General features: G+C 44.4%; 1 protein-coding gene across 4 annotated transcripts in view; it reads left to right on the plus strand.

Moving 5' to 3' along the window:
* vps13b (vacuolar protein sorting 13 homolog B) overlaps positions 1-18,273 on the plus strand; it is a 1,087,794-nt gene that overhangs the window by 654,158 nt on the left and 415,363 nt on the right. For all 4 annotated transcript variants that reach the window (XM_085992288.1, XM_085992290.1, XM_085992289.1 and 1 more), the window contains exon 25: positions 935-1,138. In XM_085992288.1, the coding sequence (XP_085848414.1) occupies positions 935-1,138 (204 nt within the window). The remainder of the gene's footprint in view (positions 1-934; positions 1,139-18,273) is intronic.

Here is an 18,273-nt window from a genome sequence, read left to right on the forward strand (position 1 = left end):
AATACCCTCATTTATGACTTTGTTCAGGGCCATTTTGGTCATCTGGCAGGGGTGATTCAAGCATGGAGTTGTGGGAAAGGCGGTCACTGACTTGAGAGGCACCAACAAGTTCAAAGACTTTGGAGAGGAAAGGGGGATTGGAGATAGGGTGGTAGTTTGCAAGGACAGAGGCTGAGGATTTTTTATTTGAGGAGGTGGGAGGGTGATGGTGGCTGTTTTGAAAGGGAGGGGGGCAGTACCTCAGGAGAGGGAACCGTAACAATGTCAGCTAGCATATGGGGGCCAGAAAGGAAAGTTAGCTGGTCAGCAATTTAGTGGGAATGGGGATCAAGGGAGCAGAAGCTGGGTTTCGTGGACAAGGTGAGCTCAGAGTGGGTGTGAGGGGAGATGGGAGAGAAGCTGGGCAAAAGATGCAGGTTCAGGGGCGAGGACAGGAGGGAAGTTTGGCTTGATGGACATGGGGGAGGAGGGAGAAGCAGCAGGCAATAAGCTGAACGAATGGTCTCAGTCTTAGTGACAAAGAAGTCCTTGATCTTCTTGCACGTTGTTGGAGGTGAGTAGAGTAGGCAGGGGTAAGGGGATTAAGAAGACATTTGATGTTGGAGAAAAAAAATCTGTTGGTTATCCTTTCTCTCCAGGTGACCTTGGAGTTCTGGGTGGTTTTGGCAGAGGAGAGTGAGGCCTGATAACATTTGAGGTGGTCTAGCCAGTGATGCACTAGGTTACGTCTGAATCCCTTGGTTCGGTGGGGGGGGAGGGGGGTCGGCCATGCCAGGAGAAACAACAGAAATGCGAGAGAGTATAGGTTTTACTTGGGACTGGGGCATCAAAGTTGAAGGTTGAGCAGATAGCCAGTTGCAGAACTGTCGTCGCAGATGTCTGGATACTTCTCTGAAACCGATCTTGTGGGTTTTTTCTCCCCCTCTTTTAACAGGTACAATTACTGTATGAGCTGGCGCACAGCATGAACAATGCCTGGGAGAAAATACAGAAGAAAGGCATATTGCGGCAGTCCTCTACCCATCCAGAGTCTATCTTGGGACCGATGCCAGGGTCGCCAGTAAGAAGTAGTGTCAGTACGGCACCACCAGACGCCAGCACTTGTAGTCCATCTGCTGATATTGGTACCACCACAGAGGTAAATCGACTTCTCCTCAACCAAACAATTGTTGAGTTTTTATTTGAATCCACACACATTTTCCCCCCCATCCTTTTTAGGTGCTTTCAGCTGTGAGTGCAGCATACTATAGCAATAATTGATTATTTAAAAGTCGAGGATGTGTTTCTTTCATTTCTTTTAATTTCAATTTAATAGGATCCATCTAGTAAAAAGCAATATTGTAATTTATCTTTATATTGTGAATTTGGTTATCATATATTTCAACTAAGATGAAATTCTTGAAGTTATTGCACTGCTTAACAAAGCAATACCATTTTGAACAGTGCATTCATACTTGTGAGACCCTGAAAAGCTAAGCAGAAGGTCAAAAAGTATTTGGGTACCAATTAACTACGTGTTAACAGCTGAAACGGGGGATAGGTCAGGCATACTTGAGGTGGTGAGGTTTTGTGGTCAATAGAAAGATTATCCTGGCTCTTCCAAATGCTCAACTCGCTTCATCCAGTGAGTCGCTGATCAATGCAAAATAGGAAGGCCCCATGTTCAACCTGTACTGAGTTAGCTGATATCAGCCAGAGCAGCGATGGGGGTAAACCAGCCAGGGTGCCCAGTTCTGATTCTTATGTAGTGTCCACTGCTGGAAATGTGCATGTGTGGACTTCGGTTGAAGATTTCCCCCACCCTCTGCCCCCCTCCCCACTGCTATTCCCTGTACTGTTCTATAAGCGCAAATGTAACCACCTCACCACTGGTGAAGTTCTGACTGAGTGGCCTTGGCTAGTCAGGCTGGGCAAAGGCTTTATGTCTTTTGCTTCCAGCTTTCATCTTCCCACTGGCAAAACTGCTCTGCACCATAAATGGGGCAATTTATCATCAAGAGGGTAAAGACACCGATATTCAAAGTTCTTCTTGAAAGTGCATCAGTACTATTGATGAGGTATTCATGCCAGAATTCTTTAAATGTATCACACAAGTTTACTTAAAATTTTTGTGCTGGTCATGCTGATAATTAATTATTTAAAATTCGAGGATATGAAGAACTATTTGCTTATTATTGACATGGAATTTGTCATTGGCACAATATGATGAGTAAGTAGAGCAGTTTACTTAGTGCTGTCCAAAGGAAATTTTCTAATTTCTGTGGTCATTGTCGTCGAGCATTCTCAGATCTGAAATTACAGTTTAGATAATGGCACTTTTAGCGTCTTAAATTACCTCAGGATGCCCCAGAGCACTTTACAGCCAATGAAGTACTTTTAAAGTCACTGTTGTGAACTCCCTCAGTACTGCACTGGAGTGTCAGCCTAGCTTTATGTGCTCAAGTCTCTGGAGTGGGACTTGAACCCACAACCTTCTGACTCAGGCGAGAGTGCTACCAACTGAGCCACGACTGACACAGAGATGCTGGATGATTATCTTTATAGTCTACCCACACAATACTAAGACTCAGTATGGTTGCTTTTATGTTGCTCCTGTAGCATCAGAACAAAGCAAAACTGTGAAGTAGAGCGGGGAGTGAGTCTTACTCCACGTGACACCAGTGAGGTTGAGCCTTAGTTCTGGATTTACATCGCATTCGTTTAGTGCCCGATTGTAATGAAAATAATCGGCAGAACTTTCAACTTCAGCAGGGGGAGTAAAACTGGTGGTAACGGATCGACCACGTTACACACGGCGCCTTATTCGCCTTACCAGTGATTTCAATGGCAAGGTAAATCGGGCGGGGTGCAGAAAAGTCGGCCAATCCACTGTCACCATATTTAATGTCCCGTTGAAGTTGAAGGTTTTTCACCATGACTCTGATAGAAAAGTAAGAAATGCCATTAAACGTGAGAGCAGAAATCTGAATTCTTAAACGATTACAAAGAATGATCCGTGGTCACGAGTATTGCCAAATTAGGCTGGATTGATATGAATGGCTATGGCATTTTGCAGGGCCCATCAAAGGCTTTGCAGATGTCAAATTTGGCTATGGAGTCAAAGCAAAGGGAAGGCTGGTGCACGAGTTAAAATCATTGGAGCAATGTGTGCTTCCTACAAAAGCAATACATGGACAATTGCTATACTTGTTGATGTTTTGCATCCCCTAAAGTTTGCTCATGTTTCACCTTTTCATCACCTACTTTAGTTTTTAAAACTTTGGAAAGCATCAATCTGGTTTTCACTGGCAGAATTCTGAACTCTCGGGTCAGCTGACATTTAAAAATTTATATTGGAAAAGGCATTTGAGAGACCAAGGGGGAAAGATTCAGTATCGCCCCGTTTGGGGCCCATTATTGGCCGTGCGCAAAGTTTAGTGCCTGGCGCTAATTATCGCCTCCAACGGCAAACTTGGCTTTTATCGCCCCTGGAGGTGATTGGAGCGCTAAATCAGGCGCTACACACCTGTCTTAAGGCGCAAAGGCCGAGGAGTGAGGCGCTACCTCAGAGCGCTGGTGAAGCAAGGAAGGGCAAATCAAAATGAACCTGCAAAGTGCTGCTCAGGACCCAAAACTCCTTCACACAGCGTTGAATCTCTCCAGAAGTCTCTCTCTCTCTCTCGCTCAGAATGTGTGGTGCAAAAATGTCACCAACAAAAAAAGACAGGAAGCGGTCGCCTTTAAATAGCGCTCCCCCAGTCCCTTTTTGGCTGCAAAACGCTCCCCTCAACCTGTCGTTGCTAGCGGCAGGCAGTAAGGCGGGGACGCCACTCAATATCCGGTCCGGGGCGTTGCGCACTCGACTGACGTCACGATCTGCTGGCGCAGGAGATCGTGGCGGTAGTGTTTAGTGCCGCCGCAAAGCTCTAGTTAATTTTGCGAGCGGCGCAAACATCACCACGCCCGGACGCTAGTTGCTTTGCACCCCATTAGCGCCCTCTTAAGGCGATAACGGGAGGCGCAAACAACTGAATTTTTCCCCCCCCCATGTCTTGTCTGATCATGAATATGTGGCCCAAACGTTCATAGCTAATGCACATCTTAGGATGGTGGTAATAGTTGCTGAATGAACTGTAAATGATGCTTCTCTCACCTGAGTATTTTCAGAATTCCAGACATGCCACTAACTGATGTAGCGCTGGCAAATGTAGTTATTTTTGTGTTTTCAGACTAGTTTGATTTTGTCATGAATTAAAATGAACGTGGGAATTGTTCATCGCAATCTTTTCTGTTTTTAAAAAAGAGTTGTGTTTACAGCTATTTTTTAAAGCAGCACTTAATGCTGCTGCGCGAATTTCTTTTCAAGCCGCACGCCTCAATTGCAGTATTTAGCATCTTGAATTATGATGAAAATTATGATGAAAATGGCAAAGCAGCCATGTGAGTCGTGGCACACGGGGAGTGTTTAATCATTTCTACCACCCCTGAGTTTAGAAATATTATGTTGTGCAAGCTGTGACAGCCCACTCTATCTGTTTACTCAAGTGGGAGAAATAGTCGAACTGTTTGGTCTGCAGGGAGGCCAAGTGATTGAACAAGAATGCAAGAATGTGTGGCGAAGGGGGAAGTATCAGAGTGCTGAAAAAGTGATCATCCCTATGCCTCCAGGCAACGCAAGGGATGCAGACTTTGTGTTTGTGCCTTTTGATGAATGAAGACAACTTTCTTTCAAGGAAAATAAACTCATTTTATTTAAATTCATAAAATATTGCATAGTTGATGACATATGTAAACTTTGTATATAGTTTGGCATAGTGAGGTGTGGGAAAATATTCTGCGACGTTTTGACTTTGCCTGCAGTTTGGAGAGGCAGAGAAATTTATTTTTTTTAAATGGAAGATTTACAGAGAGATAAGTTTCTGGCTTTAGATATCATTAGCAAATTAGAAGCCTCATTTATGGGATCTTTTAATTGCCAAGAGTTTAAAATTCTCATGCAGATGATTAGCGGGGATGGAATCATTAGTTCCTATCAGATGGTCTAAGAAAACTGCAGGAAACTTTCCTGAGATAGGGGAGACTTGGCAGGTTTTAATTGTGGTTGAGATTGAGTTGATGGCTGATTTGAATTGCAGTGCTCCGTGCAAACAGTGTGACCCAGCAAAATGTTCAATGCAAACTAATATCCCATTTAAGGTGATCTTTAGCTTTGCGCTCATCCATGCCCAGGATTAAATTAGTGGAGGCTGCTCCATTTATACTGCGGAACATTTTTCAGCAGTTAAGAGACACTCAAAAAATATACTGCACTAACAAATGATTTAATAGATTGTTCAAAATTGATAGAAGTAGCCTTTCGAGGGGCTGAGGATTCACTGTTTAACTTGCAATATCTTTAACCATAAATTCCATATTCTGGCAGTTAAGTAGAGGATACCACAGGTGTCCTGATGCGATACCATATTGAGATAATAAATGAACTTGAAACCAGACACAAGTAATAAAGTTGCCTGTATATCATTCCTGTTCAGTTTAAAGAGCTGCTTAACAACAACAACAACTTGCATTTATATAGCTCCTTTAACATAGTAAAAAGTCCAAAGGCGCTTCACCAGAGCATTGTCAAACAATATTTGACGCCGAGCCACTTAAGGAGATGGTAGAGCAGATGGCCAAAAGTTTAGTCAAAGAGGTAGGTTTTAAGGTGCGTCTTAAAGGAGGGTAGAGGGTTTAGTGAGGGAACTCTAGAATTTAGGGCCTAGGCAGCTGAAGGCATGGCTGCCAATGGTGGAGCAAAAAAAATCGTGGATGCACAAGAGGCCAGAATTGGAGGAGTCCAGATATCTTGGAGGGTTGTAGGGCTGGAGGAGGTTACAGAGATAGGGAGGGGGCGAGGCTATGGAGGGATTTGAAAACGAGGATGAGAATTTTTAAATGGAGTAAATTATCAGACTGTTGCACCGTTGCTGCAGGTGGTGAATAATTTTCACAATTGTTTTACAACTTAGTGCCTTATTAGGACACTTCAGAGGACATTAAGAAGCATCCACATGTGAGTCATGTACAGGCCAGACTGGGTATACAGTGGAAGGCTCCCTTCCCTGAAAGACACAAGTAAATCAGATTTTTTTCTTCAGACAATTCAGGAGCTTTGACTATCATTTTTCTTGATGATAACCAATTGCACAACTTACCATGGTGCAGTTTAAACTCCTGACCAGTACTGTAACCACTCCTCTATCATACCCCAATGAGGCATCAAGAAAGCATTCAACTGAATATGGCATCCAGGAGCCCCAGTAAAACTGAGGTCAATATGGATCAAGGAGTAAACTCTCCCAGTAGCTGGATTCATATCTGACACACAGGAAGGTGGTTGTGCTTATTGGAGGACAATCATTGCAGCCCCATGACATCCCTGTAGGAGTTCCTCAGGGCAGTGTCCTCAGCCCAACCACCTTCAGCTGCTTCATCGGTGACCCTTCCATGGTAAGGTCAGGAGTGGGGCTGTTTGCTGATATTTCTATCATGTTCTCTCTATCCACAACTGCTCTGATAATGAAGCAGCCCATGCCAACCTCCAGCAGGACCTGGACAATACCCAGGCTTAGGCTGACAAATGGCAGGTAACATTTGCACCACACAGGTGCCAGGCAATGACCATATTCAACAAGAAGAGGCTTCTCGCGACTGCAGTGGCACCATGATTGGCAGTCTGCCTGAAGACCAGTAGCCTGGGATTCACCATTGACCAGAAACTTAACAGGAGCAATCGTATCAACACCATGGCTACAAGAACAGGGGCGAGATTGGGTATTCTGCGACGAGTGGCTCAACTCTTGATTCCTCAAAGCTTCTCCATCACGTACAAGGCTCAAGTCAGGAATGTGGTGGGATACTCTGCATTTATCTGGATAGGTGTAACTGCAGCAATACTCAGAAGCTCGACACAATCCAGGACAAAGCAATCTACTCGATTGGCGTTCATGCCACTGGACTTGATATCCATCCCCCCCACCACTGCATGTGTGCAGCATGTACAATCTGTAGGACGCACTGCAGCAACTCACCAAGCTTACTTCAACAGCATCTTCCAACCCCTCAACCTCTACTGCCGCTGACAAAAGTAGCAAGATCATGGAAAACCATCACTTCCAAGTTTTTCTCCATCCTCACTTGGACACATACTGCCCATTCCTTCATTAATGTCAGAATCCTGAAATTCCCTAACACCATTGTGGGAGCTCTTTCACCACAGACAGCAAATGAATGAATGACCGGAGAATCCGTTTTTGGTGGCTGTTAGATGAATGTTGGCGAAGGCCACTTCTGCTCCTGTTCAGATAGTGTCATGCACTCTTTTACATTCACGTGGCCTCTTCACACAATGCGGCACTCCCTCCGTATTGCACTCAAGTATCGGCCTAGATTATGTGTTCAAGTCTATAGTGGAGCTTGCGCCCACAACCTTCTAACTCGGGGACAATTACCATTGGGCCAACATGTCACTTGTTTCACCAACTAATGTTTTGTCTCATTAAAAAAAACTATCTTGTATGGATGTATATTATGGAGGAATCGCCAATTGCACTTGTGATTTGGTTGCTGTGCTGGCAGTCAAGAGCAACTCCAATGTGGTTGAGGATATTGGAAAAGATGAAAAGGAAGTTCGGACTAAAACCTGGGCGAGCATTTTAAGTTTTTCCATATGTTCATTTTTACATAATTGTATTGCTATGGTTCTGTTTTTGAGGAGTTATTTACTGTTGGAAACTTTGAATGGAGGAGAACGATGACAGTAGTTGTCACATGGTATACATTGCGCCAGTCAAATATAGTTCTTTAACAAAAAAAACTCTCTGTTAACGAGGCCAGAATTATTGTGTGTACTTTTTAAATGCCTCCTATCTCTGTAACTGCCTCCAGTCCTACATCCAACCGAGATCTCTGCACTCCTCCAATTCTGGCCTCTTGCACATCCCCGATTTTAATCATTCCACCGTTGCCGGACCAGGAGCCGATGTAGACCGGGGAACACGGGTGATGGGTGAACGGGAGTTGGTGCAAGTTAGGACACGGGCAGCAGAGTCTTGGATGAGCTGAAGTTTATGTAAGGTGTAAAATGGGAGGCTGGCCATGAGAGCATTGGAATAATCAAGTCTAGAGGTAACAAAGGCATGGATGAGGGTTTCAGCAGCAGATGAGCTGAGGCAAGGACGGAGACGTACGATGTTACGGAGGTGGAAGTAGACGGTTTTGGTGATGGAGTGACTATGTGGTCTGAAGCTCATCTCCGGGGCAAATATGATACCGTTTGTGAACGGTCTGGTAAAGAGGATATGGGATTCGCTCAGCTCGGGGTCAAATTGGATGCCGAGGTTGCAATCCGTCTGGTTGGTGAAGGGAATGGAATCATTGGCAGTGCCTTTGGTCTTCCCAATGTTTAATTGCAGGGGTCGGCAGAGTTGCTGGAGAAGTAGAGCTGGGCGTCATCAGCGTACATGTGGAAGCTGACCCCATGTCTGCAGATGATGGCACCATGGGGCGGGCAGCATGTAGATGAGGCATGATCCAAAGACACAAAGATTTGATGTCAGGCTCCACATGTACGCTGATGACACGCAGCTCTACCTCACTAGCACCTCTCTCGACTTATATGCTGTATCTGTGTTATTCTGTTTGTCTGACATTCAGTCTTGGATGAGTTGTAATTTCCTGCAATTAAACATTAGGAAGACTGAAGCCATTGTCTTCGGCCACCGCCACAAACTCTGCTTCCAATTCCAACCCCCTCCATGGCCACTGTGTCAAGCTGAACCAGACTAGTTACAATCTTGGTGTCCTGTTTGACAGCTGAATTTCGGACTCTATATCCTGTCCATCACAAAGCCTGTCTACTTCCATCTCCATAACATTACCTGTCTCCACCCCTGCCTTAGCCCCATCTTCTGCTGAAACCCTCATCAGTGCTCTTGTTATTTCCACACGCGACTATTCCGTTGCTCTCCTGGCCAGCCACCCATCTTCCACAATCCATAAACCTGCGCTCATCCAAAACTCTGGTGCCCATATTCTAACTCGCACCAAGTCCGCTCACCCATCACCCCTGTGCTCGCTGACCTACATTGGTACCCAGTCCAGCAAAATTTAAAAAGCTCATCCTCGTGTCCAAATCCATTCGCAGTCTTGCCCCTCCCTATCTCAGTCACCTCCTCCAGCTCTACAACCCTCTGGGAATGCTGTGTCCCACCAACTCTGGCTTCTTGCGCATCCCACACTCCTTCACCCCACCATTGGCGACGGTGCCTTCAGCAACCTGGGTATATGTAAGATATTAGTGCATATTTTACTTGGTCTGTGAAAGAAACATGTGCTTGATGGGCTGACTGTACCTATTTCTTGACTGCTGTTCTTCTGCTTCCTACTCGAGTCAGAGTTACATGGAGAAAACTTGACCGCCTTGATGTTCACGGTGATAGCTTGCGACACCAGCAGAAGGTTAAGAACTCCAGTGACCCACGCTCTTGGAAAGCCCTGAAGAAAGTTTGGGCCTGTATTCATGTTGACAATCTGGGGTCCAGATGATGCTGTGAACTCTTTGTTACAGTATATGAAATCATCTAAAACTCTTGAGAATTCTGAAGTCTTGTAGCACACTCCCAGCCAATCTTTAGGTTATCTCTTAAGTGATTTTGTTTGGATCTTAATTCCCCAATAATTCCACTTTAAAACTGCAAAATAAATCCCTCTTTATACCCTCTGGGGAACGAGCCATCTTCTGTAGCGATTAAGTCATCATCATAGTCTCTGTTTTCAATCCACGAAGTTTCAAAACTACTTTTAAAGTGTCATTGTTTTAATTTTATTAAGACCATATTCGAACGCTATAGGCTTAACTTTAATCAAGGGGCTCAAATGATATTCACTATTCAAGTTTTGGTTATTACATCATCTGAACCCTGCAACTAGCTGCTTTCTTACTGCCAACTGTCAGGATTTTATAGTTCTAAACATGCAGTGCAGTGGGTTTTCAAACCTTTTTTTAATGTGTGACCTCTTGCAAACGCCAACACTCCTGGGGACCGCTTGTTCTAACTCCCAAAAGCTACCCAAATTTCAGTAGAAACTTTTAGTCGTACACGGCAACACAGAATTCCAGAGACAACGTGCTTGTGGCCGGGTCCCGGACGGACAAACATCTGATTCCTTCATGGACCCCAGTTTAAAATCCTATGACTTAGCATGATGAGAAACGTGAACGGGAAAGTTAACCCGATGAGTGTTTATACAGTACCTCCTTGATATTTTATTTTAAAGTTTTTTTTTGTAAAAGAACAACCATTTGGCAAACTTTTCATTTCTGAACCAAGCTGAATTCGCGGTGACGTCATCTATGGATGACATCATCGCAATGAAACAATGCGTGGCCCTTTCCCCAGCGCAATTTGCTGAAAAACTAATGGTACCTGAACAATGCACGCTGTTATTAACATACCAGCAACTTGTGGCACCAATTTTTTTTTTTTTTTTCTTTCTCTTGTTTCTCTCTCAATCCTATCTTCCTTTCCCTCTCTTTGGGCTGGATTTTAAGGAGGAAGGCGAACGCTGCCATTTCGCCATCATCCCAACTGCAAATTCCGGGCCAACGTCTTATTAAAGCTGTGTCCAATACAGATTGACAAAGTGCTGCCTTTTGAACTGAAGTAGTAACTGGAATATTTAACTTATTTTCAATTTACTGCTCCACCTTTTAAGCTTGCTTTTTTTATAATTTGCAATATTTTCAATTTGAATATGTGCTTCTTCAATATATCAGCTGGGCAGCCAAGCTGCTTGGAGTATACATCCTATAAGCTCTGGAATTCCCTCCCTGAACCACTTCATCTCTCTCGTTCTCTCTCCTCCTTCCTCCTTTAAGGCGCTCCTTAAAGCCTACCTCTGTGACTAAGCTGTCCTAATACCTCCTTATGTGTCTCTGTGTCTGATACCGTTCCCGTGTTTCATCTTGGGACGTTTTACTATGTTAAAGGCACTATATAAGTGGAAGTGCAATGGCGTGTGTGCTGTGAGGAGGATGCCGAGAAACTCCAGTATGATTTGGACAGGTTGGGTGATTGGGCAGATGCATGGCAGATGCAGTATAATGTGGATAAATGCGAGGTTATCCACTTTGGTGGCAAAAACAGGAAGGCAGATTATTATCTGAATGCCAATAGATTGGGAGAAGGGGAAGTGCAACAAGACCTGGGTGTCCTTGTGCACCAGTCGCTGAAGGTAAACATGCAGGTGCAGCAGGCGATTAAGAAGGCAAATGGTATGTTGGCTTTCATAGCGAGAGGATTCAAGTACAGGAGCAAGGATGTCTTGCTGCAGTTGTACAGGGCCTTGGTGAGACCACGCCTTGAGTATTGTGTGCAGTTTTGGTCACCTTATCTGAGGAAGGATGTTCTTGCCATGGGAGAGTGCAGCGAAGATTCACCAGACTGATACCTGGGTTGGCAGGAATGACGTATGAGGAGAGATTGGGTCGATTGGGCTTATATTCGCTGGCGTTTAGAAGAATGAGAGGGGATCTCATTGAAACTTATAAAATTCTAACAGGACTAGACAGACTAGATGCAGGAAGGATGTTCCCGATGGCGGGGGAGTCCAGAACCAGGGGTCAGTCTAAAGATAAGGGGTAAGCCATTTAGGACAGAGATGAGGAGGAATTTCTTCACCAGAGAGTGGTGAACCTGTGGAATTCTCTACCACAGAAGGCAGTTGAGGCCAATTCATTAAATATATTCAAGAAGGAGTTGGATATATTTCTTAAGGCTAAAGGGATCAAGGGAAATGGGGAGAAAGCAGGGACAGGGTACTGAATTTGAATGGTCAGCCATGATCTCAGTAAATGGCGGAACAGGCTCGAGGGGCCGAATGTCCTACTCCTGCTGCTATCTTCTATGTTTCTAAGTTGTCGTTGTGGCCTCCTACCTTTGCACAAACCTGTAGCACTGAGAAGATTGTTTCTAGTGCATCAAGAACTCTCTGAAACTGTGCGTGATTATGCAAGTGAAGGAGAAAAATATTTTTGTCAGTATGAGACTTACGGAATACTTTTAAACAGAACGAGACTTGTGGAGCCTTTGTTCCAACAATACATGCATGTCCTTTGACATATTGCTCACATTGAATCGGAGCATATGCATTTTTATAACAATTAGGAGTATTACGTAACGTAGTGCACAATGGTTGACATTGGTTGAATAAACTAAATTAGCCCTGAATTCCTGAGAGGGTTGTCCCGATCTGCTGCCATAACTTCAATGGGAGATTGGTGGAACCCCGGAAAGAAGAAAGGAAGGACTAAAAAGTATTTATATAGCGCCATTCATGACCTCGACTCCCCAAAGCGCTTTAGAGCCAGTGAAGTACTTTTAAAATGTAGCAATGTGATAATGACCAGATAATCTGTTTTAATGCTGTTTGTTGAGGGCCATATATTGGCCACAAATTCAAAATAGTGCCAAGGGATCTTTTACATTCACCTGGGAGGACAGGCGTGGCCTGGGTTAATGTCTCCTCTGAAGAAGGAACCTCCGACAGTGCAGCACTCCCTCAGCACTGCACTGGAGTGTCAGCCTAGATTTTGAGCTCAAGTCTTTCGAGTGGGACTTGAACCCGCAACCATCTGACTCAGAGGCGAGAGTGCTTTTTTTTTATTCGTTCATGGGATGTGGGCATCGCTGGCAATGCCAGCATTTATTGCCCTTGAGATGGTGGTGGTGAATCACCTTCTTGAACCGCTGCAGTATACTTCTTTGCAGTGGTTTGGTACAACTGAGTGGCTTGCCAGGCCATTTCAGAGGGCAGTTAAGAGTCAACCACATTGTTTTGGGTCTGGACTCACATATCGGCCAGACCAGGTAAGGACAGCAGATTTCTTTCCTTAAGGCACCAGATGATACGAGCTTTTTATTCCAGATTTTTTTAATTAACTGAATTTAAATTCCCTAGCTGCCATGGTGGGATTTGAACTTGCGTCTCCTGATCATTAGTCCAGGCCTCTGGATTACTAGCCCAGTAACATAACCACTATGCTACCGCATCCACTGAACCACAGCTGACCCAGAGAAACAATGTACTGTAAATGGCCAGTTTCAGCCATTTACACAATTCCTCTTGGGTTTCGCCATTTTGCCGATATCCTACTGATGTTACAGCCGAGATCAGGAAAAGCACCATGGAATTTCAGGGCTCTTGTATTTTTATTGCATGATATTGTAGGACCTTTACTGTTTTGGGATTGAATTCTGTGATTTTTCCATTTTACCATGGAAAAACAACATAATCTGTAGCCTTGAATAATATATCTCATGTCTATAATCTTGTCCATAAAGTCAATTTTTATTGAATCTTTTTTAAGGCTCAGGATACACCGTAAAATGGTGGATAAGATGTTCCGGTGGAGATAGAAACCAGAATCAAGCAAGCAAATGCTGTCCAAGTGGTGTGGAAAACATGAAAATGAGAAAGCGAGAGTTTGAGGATTCCTGCTTGGAGGTAGTGAGGAGGCAGGGCTGCTGTTTGAATTTGCTGCTCCATTTGAGGAATGGACCTGGGTTGGTGAGTCACTGGGACTACAGGTTATGTAGTAGCTAGTCTGAGGACTATACCTTGGATACCCCTGCCCTAGTTTATGGATCGGTTTGCCTCCTGGGAGAGCTGAGGGCTGGTTATTTATTTTTTATTTTTTTATTTATTCATTCACGGGATGTGGGTGTCGATGGCAAGGCCAGCATTTATTGCCCATCCCTAATTGCCCTAGGGAAAGTGGTGGTGAGCCGCTTTCTTGAGCCACGCTGCTGATGAACTCCTTTAAAAGGGAATTGATTAGTTATCTGCTTGGGAAGAAGATCAGAAGTTGTTGACTGAGATGATCAAATACTCCAGGGGACACTATGATTCCTGTATCATTGGGCCTGCAGACAGATTGGCCCAGAAATTCGGGTCGGAGGCTTCCCGTGGGTGCAAGCCCCCGACCTGCAATTACCTGGCGCGCCGGCTGTTGTGCTGTGGGCCCCCGTGGAATTCCGATCCGGGGCCTGCTCCAACTGCCGGCGCGCAGTGCTTGCGTATCCCTGGGGCGCAATTAGTTCGATGTGTCCCCTGGGATCACGTGGGCCATGGAGAGCCAATGGTAGCAGGGAAATGCCCATTCATAAGTTTGACAGGAAGGGCTGTCAAAACTTATAAATACTACGGCCCCAAAACATCACTAAATCTTCAAATAAATTTTTTAAAAATCACATTTTTAAAATAAACTATAAATTACATGAAATAATTATTTTAAACAACTTAAATTTTTGAAAAAAGTAATTTTATTTTCTAACGGGGCTAAAAATAAACTTACCTTGCTTTAAAGTATTTAAAAATAATAAACCTGTGGAAAAAATGTTTTAATTTTAATTAATTCACCACTTACTTTGTAAAAAGCAGGCCTTACGCCTGCTTTTTAAATGTGTAACTCCTGGAGACTTACCCTCCCGGGCAAACCTGCAAAAAAAATGTAAGTTCGATGCGCACGCGCAGCCTCTCCCGCGCACGCGTTCGAACTCTGAACCCCTTTCAGGGGAACGGAAGTGCCGGTTTCCCACGCATGCGCAGTGCATGCAGGAAACCGGCACTTCCATTGGGCCTACGGGTGCGTACTCACCCGTGGAGACCCGAAGTTCTGGGCCAATATTATTGTGTTTGTGGGACTGGCAGGTCAGTTAGAATAGTGGAGCGGGCAAAATAGATGAATATTCCGGATATATTTCTGTACCTTTGGGAAACGGGGAGTATTTGTGCAGAACTTCCTGCAAGATTTAAATGCCTGATTTAGAATCCATGATGGGATAGATTGTATAGGACCTGTGTGGCAGGAGTGGGCTTAATGGGAGGCATGACTATTTCTCATTCCAATCTTTCTTATGTCCTTCTGACGAAAGGTCCTCGACCTGAAACGTTAACTCTGTTTCTCTCTCCACAGATGCTGCGTGACCTGCTGGGTATTTCCAGCATTTTCTGTTTTTATTTCTTAGGTCCTTGCAGTTTTCAAACTATACATTGGCGCTGTATTGTTTAATATCCACAGAAATAATTTGCTGCAAATTTATGCAATAGTGAGGATAAACTAGATTCTGATAAATCTGTAGAAGCAAATAACTAGGGACGAAGTTATGTATTTGGTTGGTGCATTGCCCTTTCACCTTTGGGACCTGGGGTTGAATTCGGCCCAGACTTTCAGTTGCTGTAAGGAGATCTAAGTGGAAATAGTGTACAGTGTCAACCCAGTACATGGCTAGAAAGCTGGTATAACAACAGGAAACGCTGGAAAAACTCAGCAGGCCAGGCAGCCTCGGTGGAGAGAGAAACAGAGTTAACGTTTCGTCAGAACTGGGGAAAAAAAGCCGGAAATGGAAAGCAAGTTTGGGGGCTGGGAAAAGGGGGAGGGGATGAGAGAACAAAAGGGAAGGTCAGTGATAGGATAGAAAGCCGGAGAGATTGAGAGACATTGAGAGATATTCAAGGCGAGGGGAGGTGGAAATGGGACAGGTTAAGGAACATAGGATGGCTCTAGATGGGGTGTGAATTGCGCAGGTAGAATGAAGGACAGCTGAAGGGAGGGAAGAAAAAAAAAAAAGTGTGGATAAAAAAAGAAGAAAATATATATATGTGATAGGGGCCGAGGTTATGATCTGAAATTGGTCTGTAATTGCTGGTGTCTGGGTCAGATCCAAATTTGTAGTTGCTTTGAGAGTCCATCAGGGTTGCTTGGAGAATAGAAATAGAATTCAATAGAAATATCCCATTGGTGCAATAAGGGCGGGAATTGGCATTTTATATTTGGGTCTTTTACCCTTGTCTGTGATGTACCTGTAGCGGGGGAGTGCTTGATGTGAGTCATAGAGTTACACAGCACAGAAAGAGGCCCTTCGGCCCATCGTGTCTGCGCCGGCCATCAAGCCCTGTCTATTCTAATCCCATTTTCCAGCACTTGGTCCGTAGCCTTGTATGCTATGGCGCTTCAAGTGCTCATCCAAATGCTTCTTGAATGTTGAGGGTTCCTGCCTCTACCACCCTTTCAGGAAGTGAGTTCCAGATCCCAACCATCCTCTGGGTGAAAAAGTTTTTCCTCAAATCCCCTCTAAACCTTATGCCCCTTACCTTGAAACTATGCCCCCTGGTTATTGACCCCTCTACTAAGGGGAAAAGTTCCTTTCTACCTCCCCTATCTATGCCCCATATAATTTTGTACACCTCAATCAGGTTCCCCCGCAGCCTTCTCTGCTCCAAGGAAAACAACCCCAGCCTGTCCAGTCTCTCTTCATAGCTGAAACGCTCCAGCCCAGGTAACATCCTGGTGAATCTCCTCTGCACCCTCTCCAATGCAATCACATCCTTCCTATGGTGTGGCGACCAGAACTGCACACAGTATTCCAGCTGTGGCCTAACTAGCATTTTGTACAGCTCCCTGCTCTTATATTCTATGCCTCGGCTAATGAAGGCAAGTATCCCATATGCCTTCTTAACCACCTTCTCTACCTGTCCTGCTGCCTTCAGGGATCTATGTACATGCACACCAAGGTCCCTCTGATCCTCTGTCCTTCCTAGGGTCCTACCATTCATCGTGTATTCCCTTGCCTTGTTAGTCCTCCCAAAATGCATCACCTCACACTTTTCAGGGTTAAATTCCATTTGCCACTGTTCTGCCCATCTGACCAACCCGTCTATAGCGTCCCGTAGCCTGAGGCTTCCCTCCTCGTTATTTACCACTCCACCAATTTTCGTGTCATCTGCGAACTTACTGATCATACCTCCTACATTCATATCTAAATCATTAATGTACACTACAAACAGCAAGGACCCAGCACCGATCCCTGCGGTACCCCACTGAACACAGGCTTCCAGTCACAAAAACAACCTTCGACCATCACCCTCTGCCTCCTGCCACTAAGCCAATTTTAGATCCAATGTGCCAAATTGCCCTGGATCCCATGGGCTCTTACCTTCTTGACCAGTCTCCCATGTGGGACTTTGTCAAAAGCCTTACTGAAGTCCATGTAGACTACATCAACTGCACTACCCTCATCCACACACCTAGTCACCCCCTCGAAAAATTCAACCAAATTGGTTAGACATGATCTCCCCCTGACAAAGCCATGCTGACTATCCTTGATCAATCCTTGCCTCTCCAAGTGGGTGGAAATAGTTTCTACTCCTCAATTTTCAGCTTTCTAACCTTGAGGAGCAGAGGAATTTAAAACTTAAAAAAAATTGGAACAAAAGAACCAGAGGCGACATGAGGGAAAACTTTTTACGCAGCGAGTGGTTAGGATTTAGAATGTGCTGCCTGATAGGGCGGTGGACACAGATTCAATAGTAGCCTTCAAAAGGGAATTGGATAAATACTTGAAGGAGAAAAAATTGCTGGGATATGGGGAAAGAGCGGGGGAGTGGGACTAACTGGATTACTCTTCGAAAGAGCCGGCGCAGACTCGATGGGCCAAATGGCCTGCTTCTGAGCTGTACTATTCCATAAATTTTCATATTAATGACTTTCATATTATTAGCTGGCTAAACTGGCAAAAAAAGAGAATTGTTCAGGATGAATGCAAAATCCCACACAAACCTAGTGAAAGAAGAACCATAAAGGCAACCAAAGAGATTTATTTTTGTGAGAGTGTGTGTGTGTGTGCGCGAGTGTGTGTGTGTGTGCGCGAGTGTGTGTGTGTGTGCGCGAGTGTGTGTGTTTGCGCGCGGGTGTGTGCGTGCGAGTGTGTCTGTGTTTTTAATCCTAAACATTGCTGCAAATCTGAAAGGGTTTATCTGTATTGAGTGCATTTTGATTCTGAATGGTTTCAATTAGCCCGTTCTCCTTAATTATGTGGTGTCGGTGCTGTGTAAAATTGTATGCTTCACTGGAGAGTATTCACTTACTGTTTGTAAAGAGACAGAGAACAAAATCCATCCAGGAAATATATTACAGTTAAAATGTAAAATGAATGGCATTATGTTGATTAATGATTTCAGCAACATCCTGAGACTTGAGTTAGTATTAAGTCATTGAACACATCTGACGCAAAGACGGGGCAAATAATTTATTTGAAATCATATGCAACAAATTTTGAATGATCTAAAATAGCCAAATATATCTGGTCAGTTGCATATTCCATATGGCCCATGGTAGTTCAGATTCACTCGACGAGCTTTTTGAGGAGAAAAAACACACTTACAATCGTGACATATGGTAATTAGAAGTTATTG

The sequence above is a fragment of the Somniosus microcephalus genome, chromosome 7 (assembly GCF_052327205.1).
Source record: "Somniosus microcephalus isolate GS21.2 chromosome 7, FLI_Smic_1.0, whole genome shotgun sequence".
In the NCBI taxonomy this organism is placed as follows: Eukaryota; Metazoa; Chordata; class Chondrichthyes; order Squaliformes; family Somniosidae; genus Somniosus; species Somniosus microcephalus.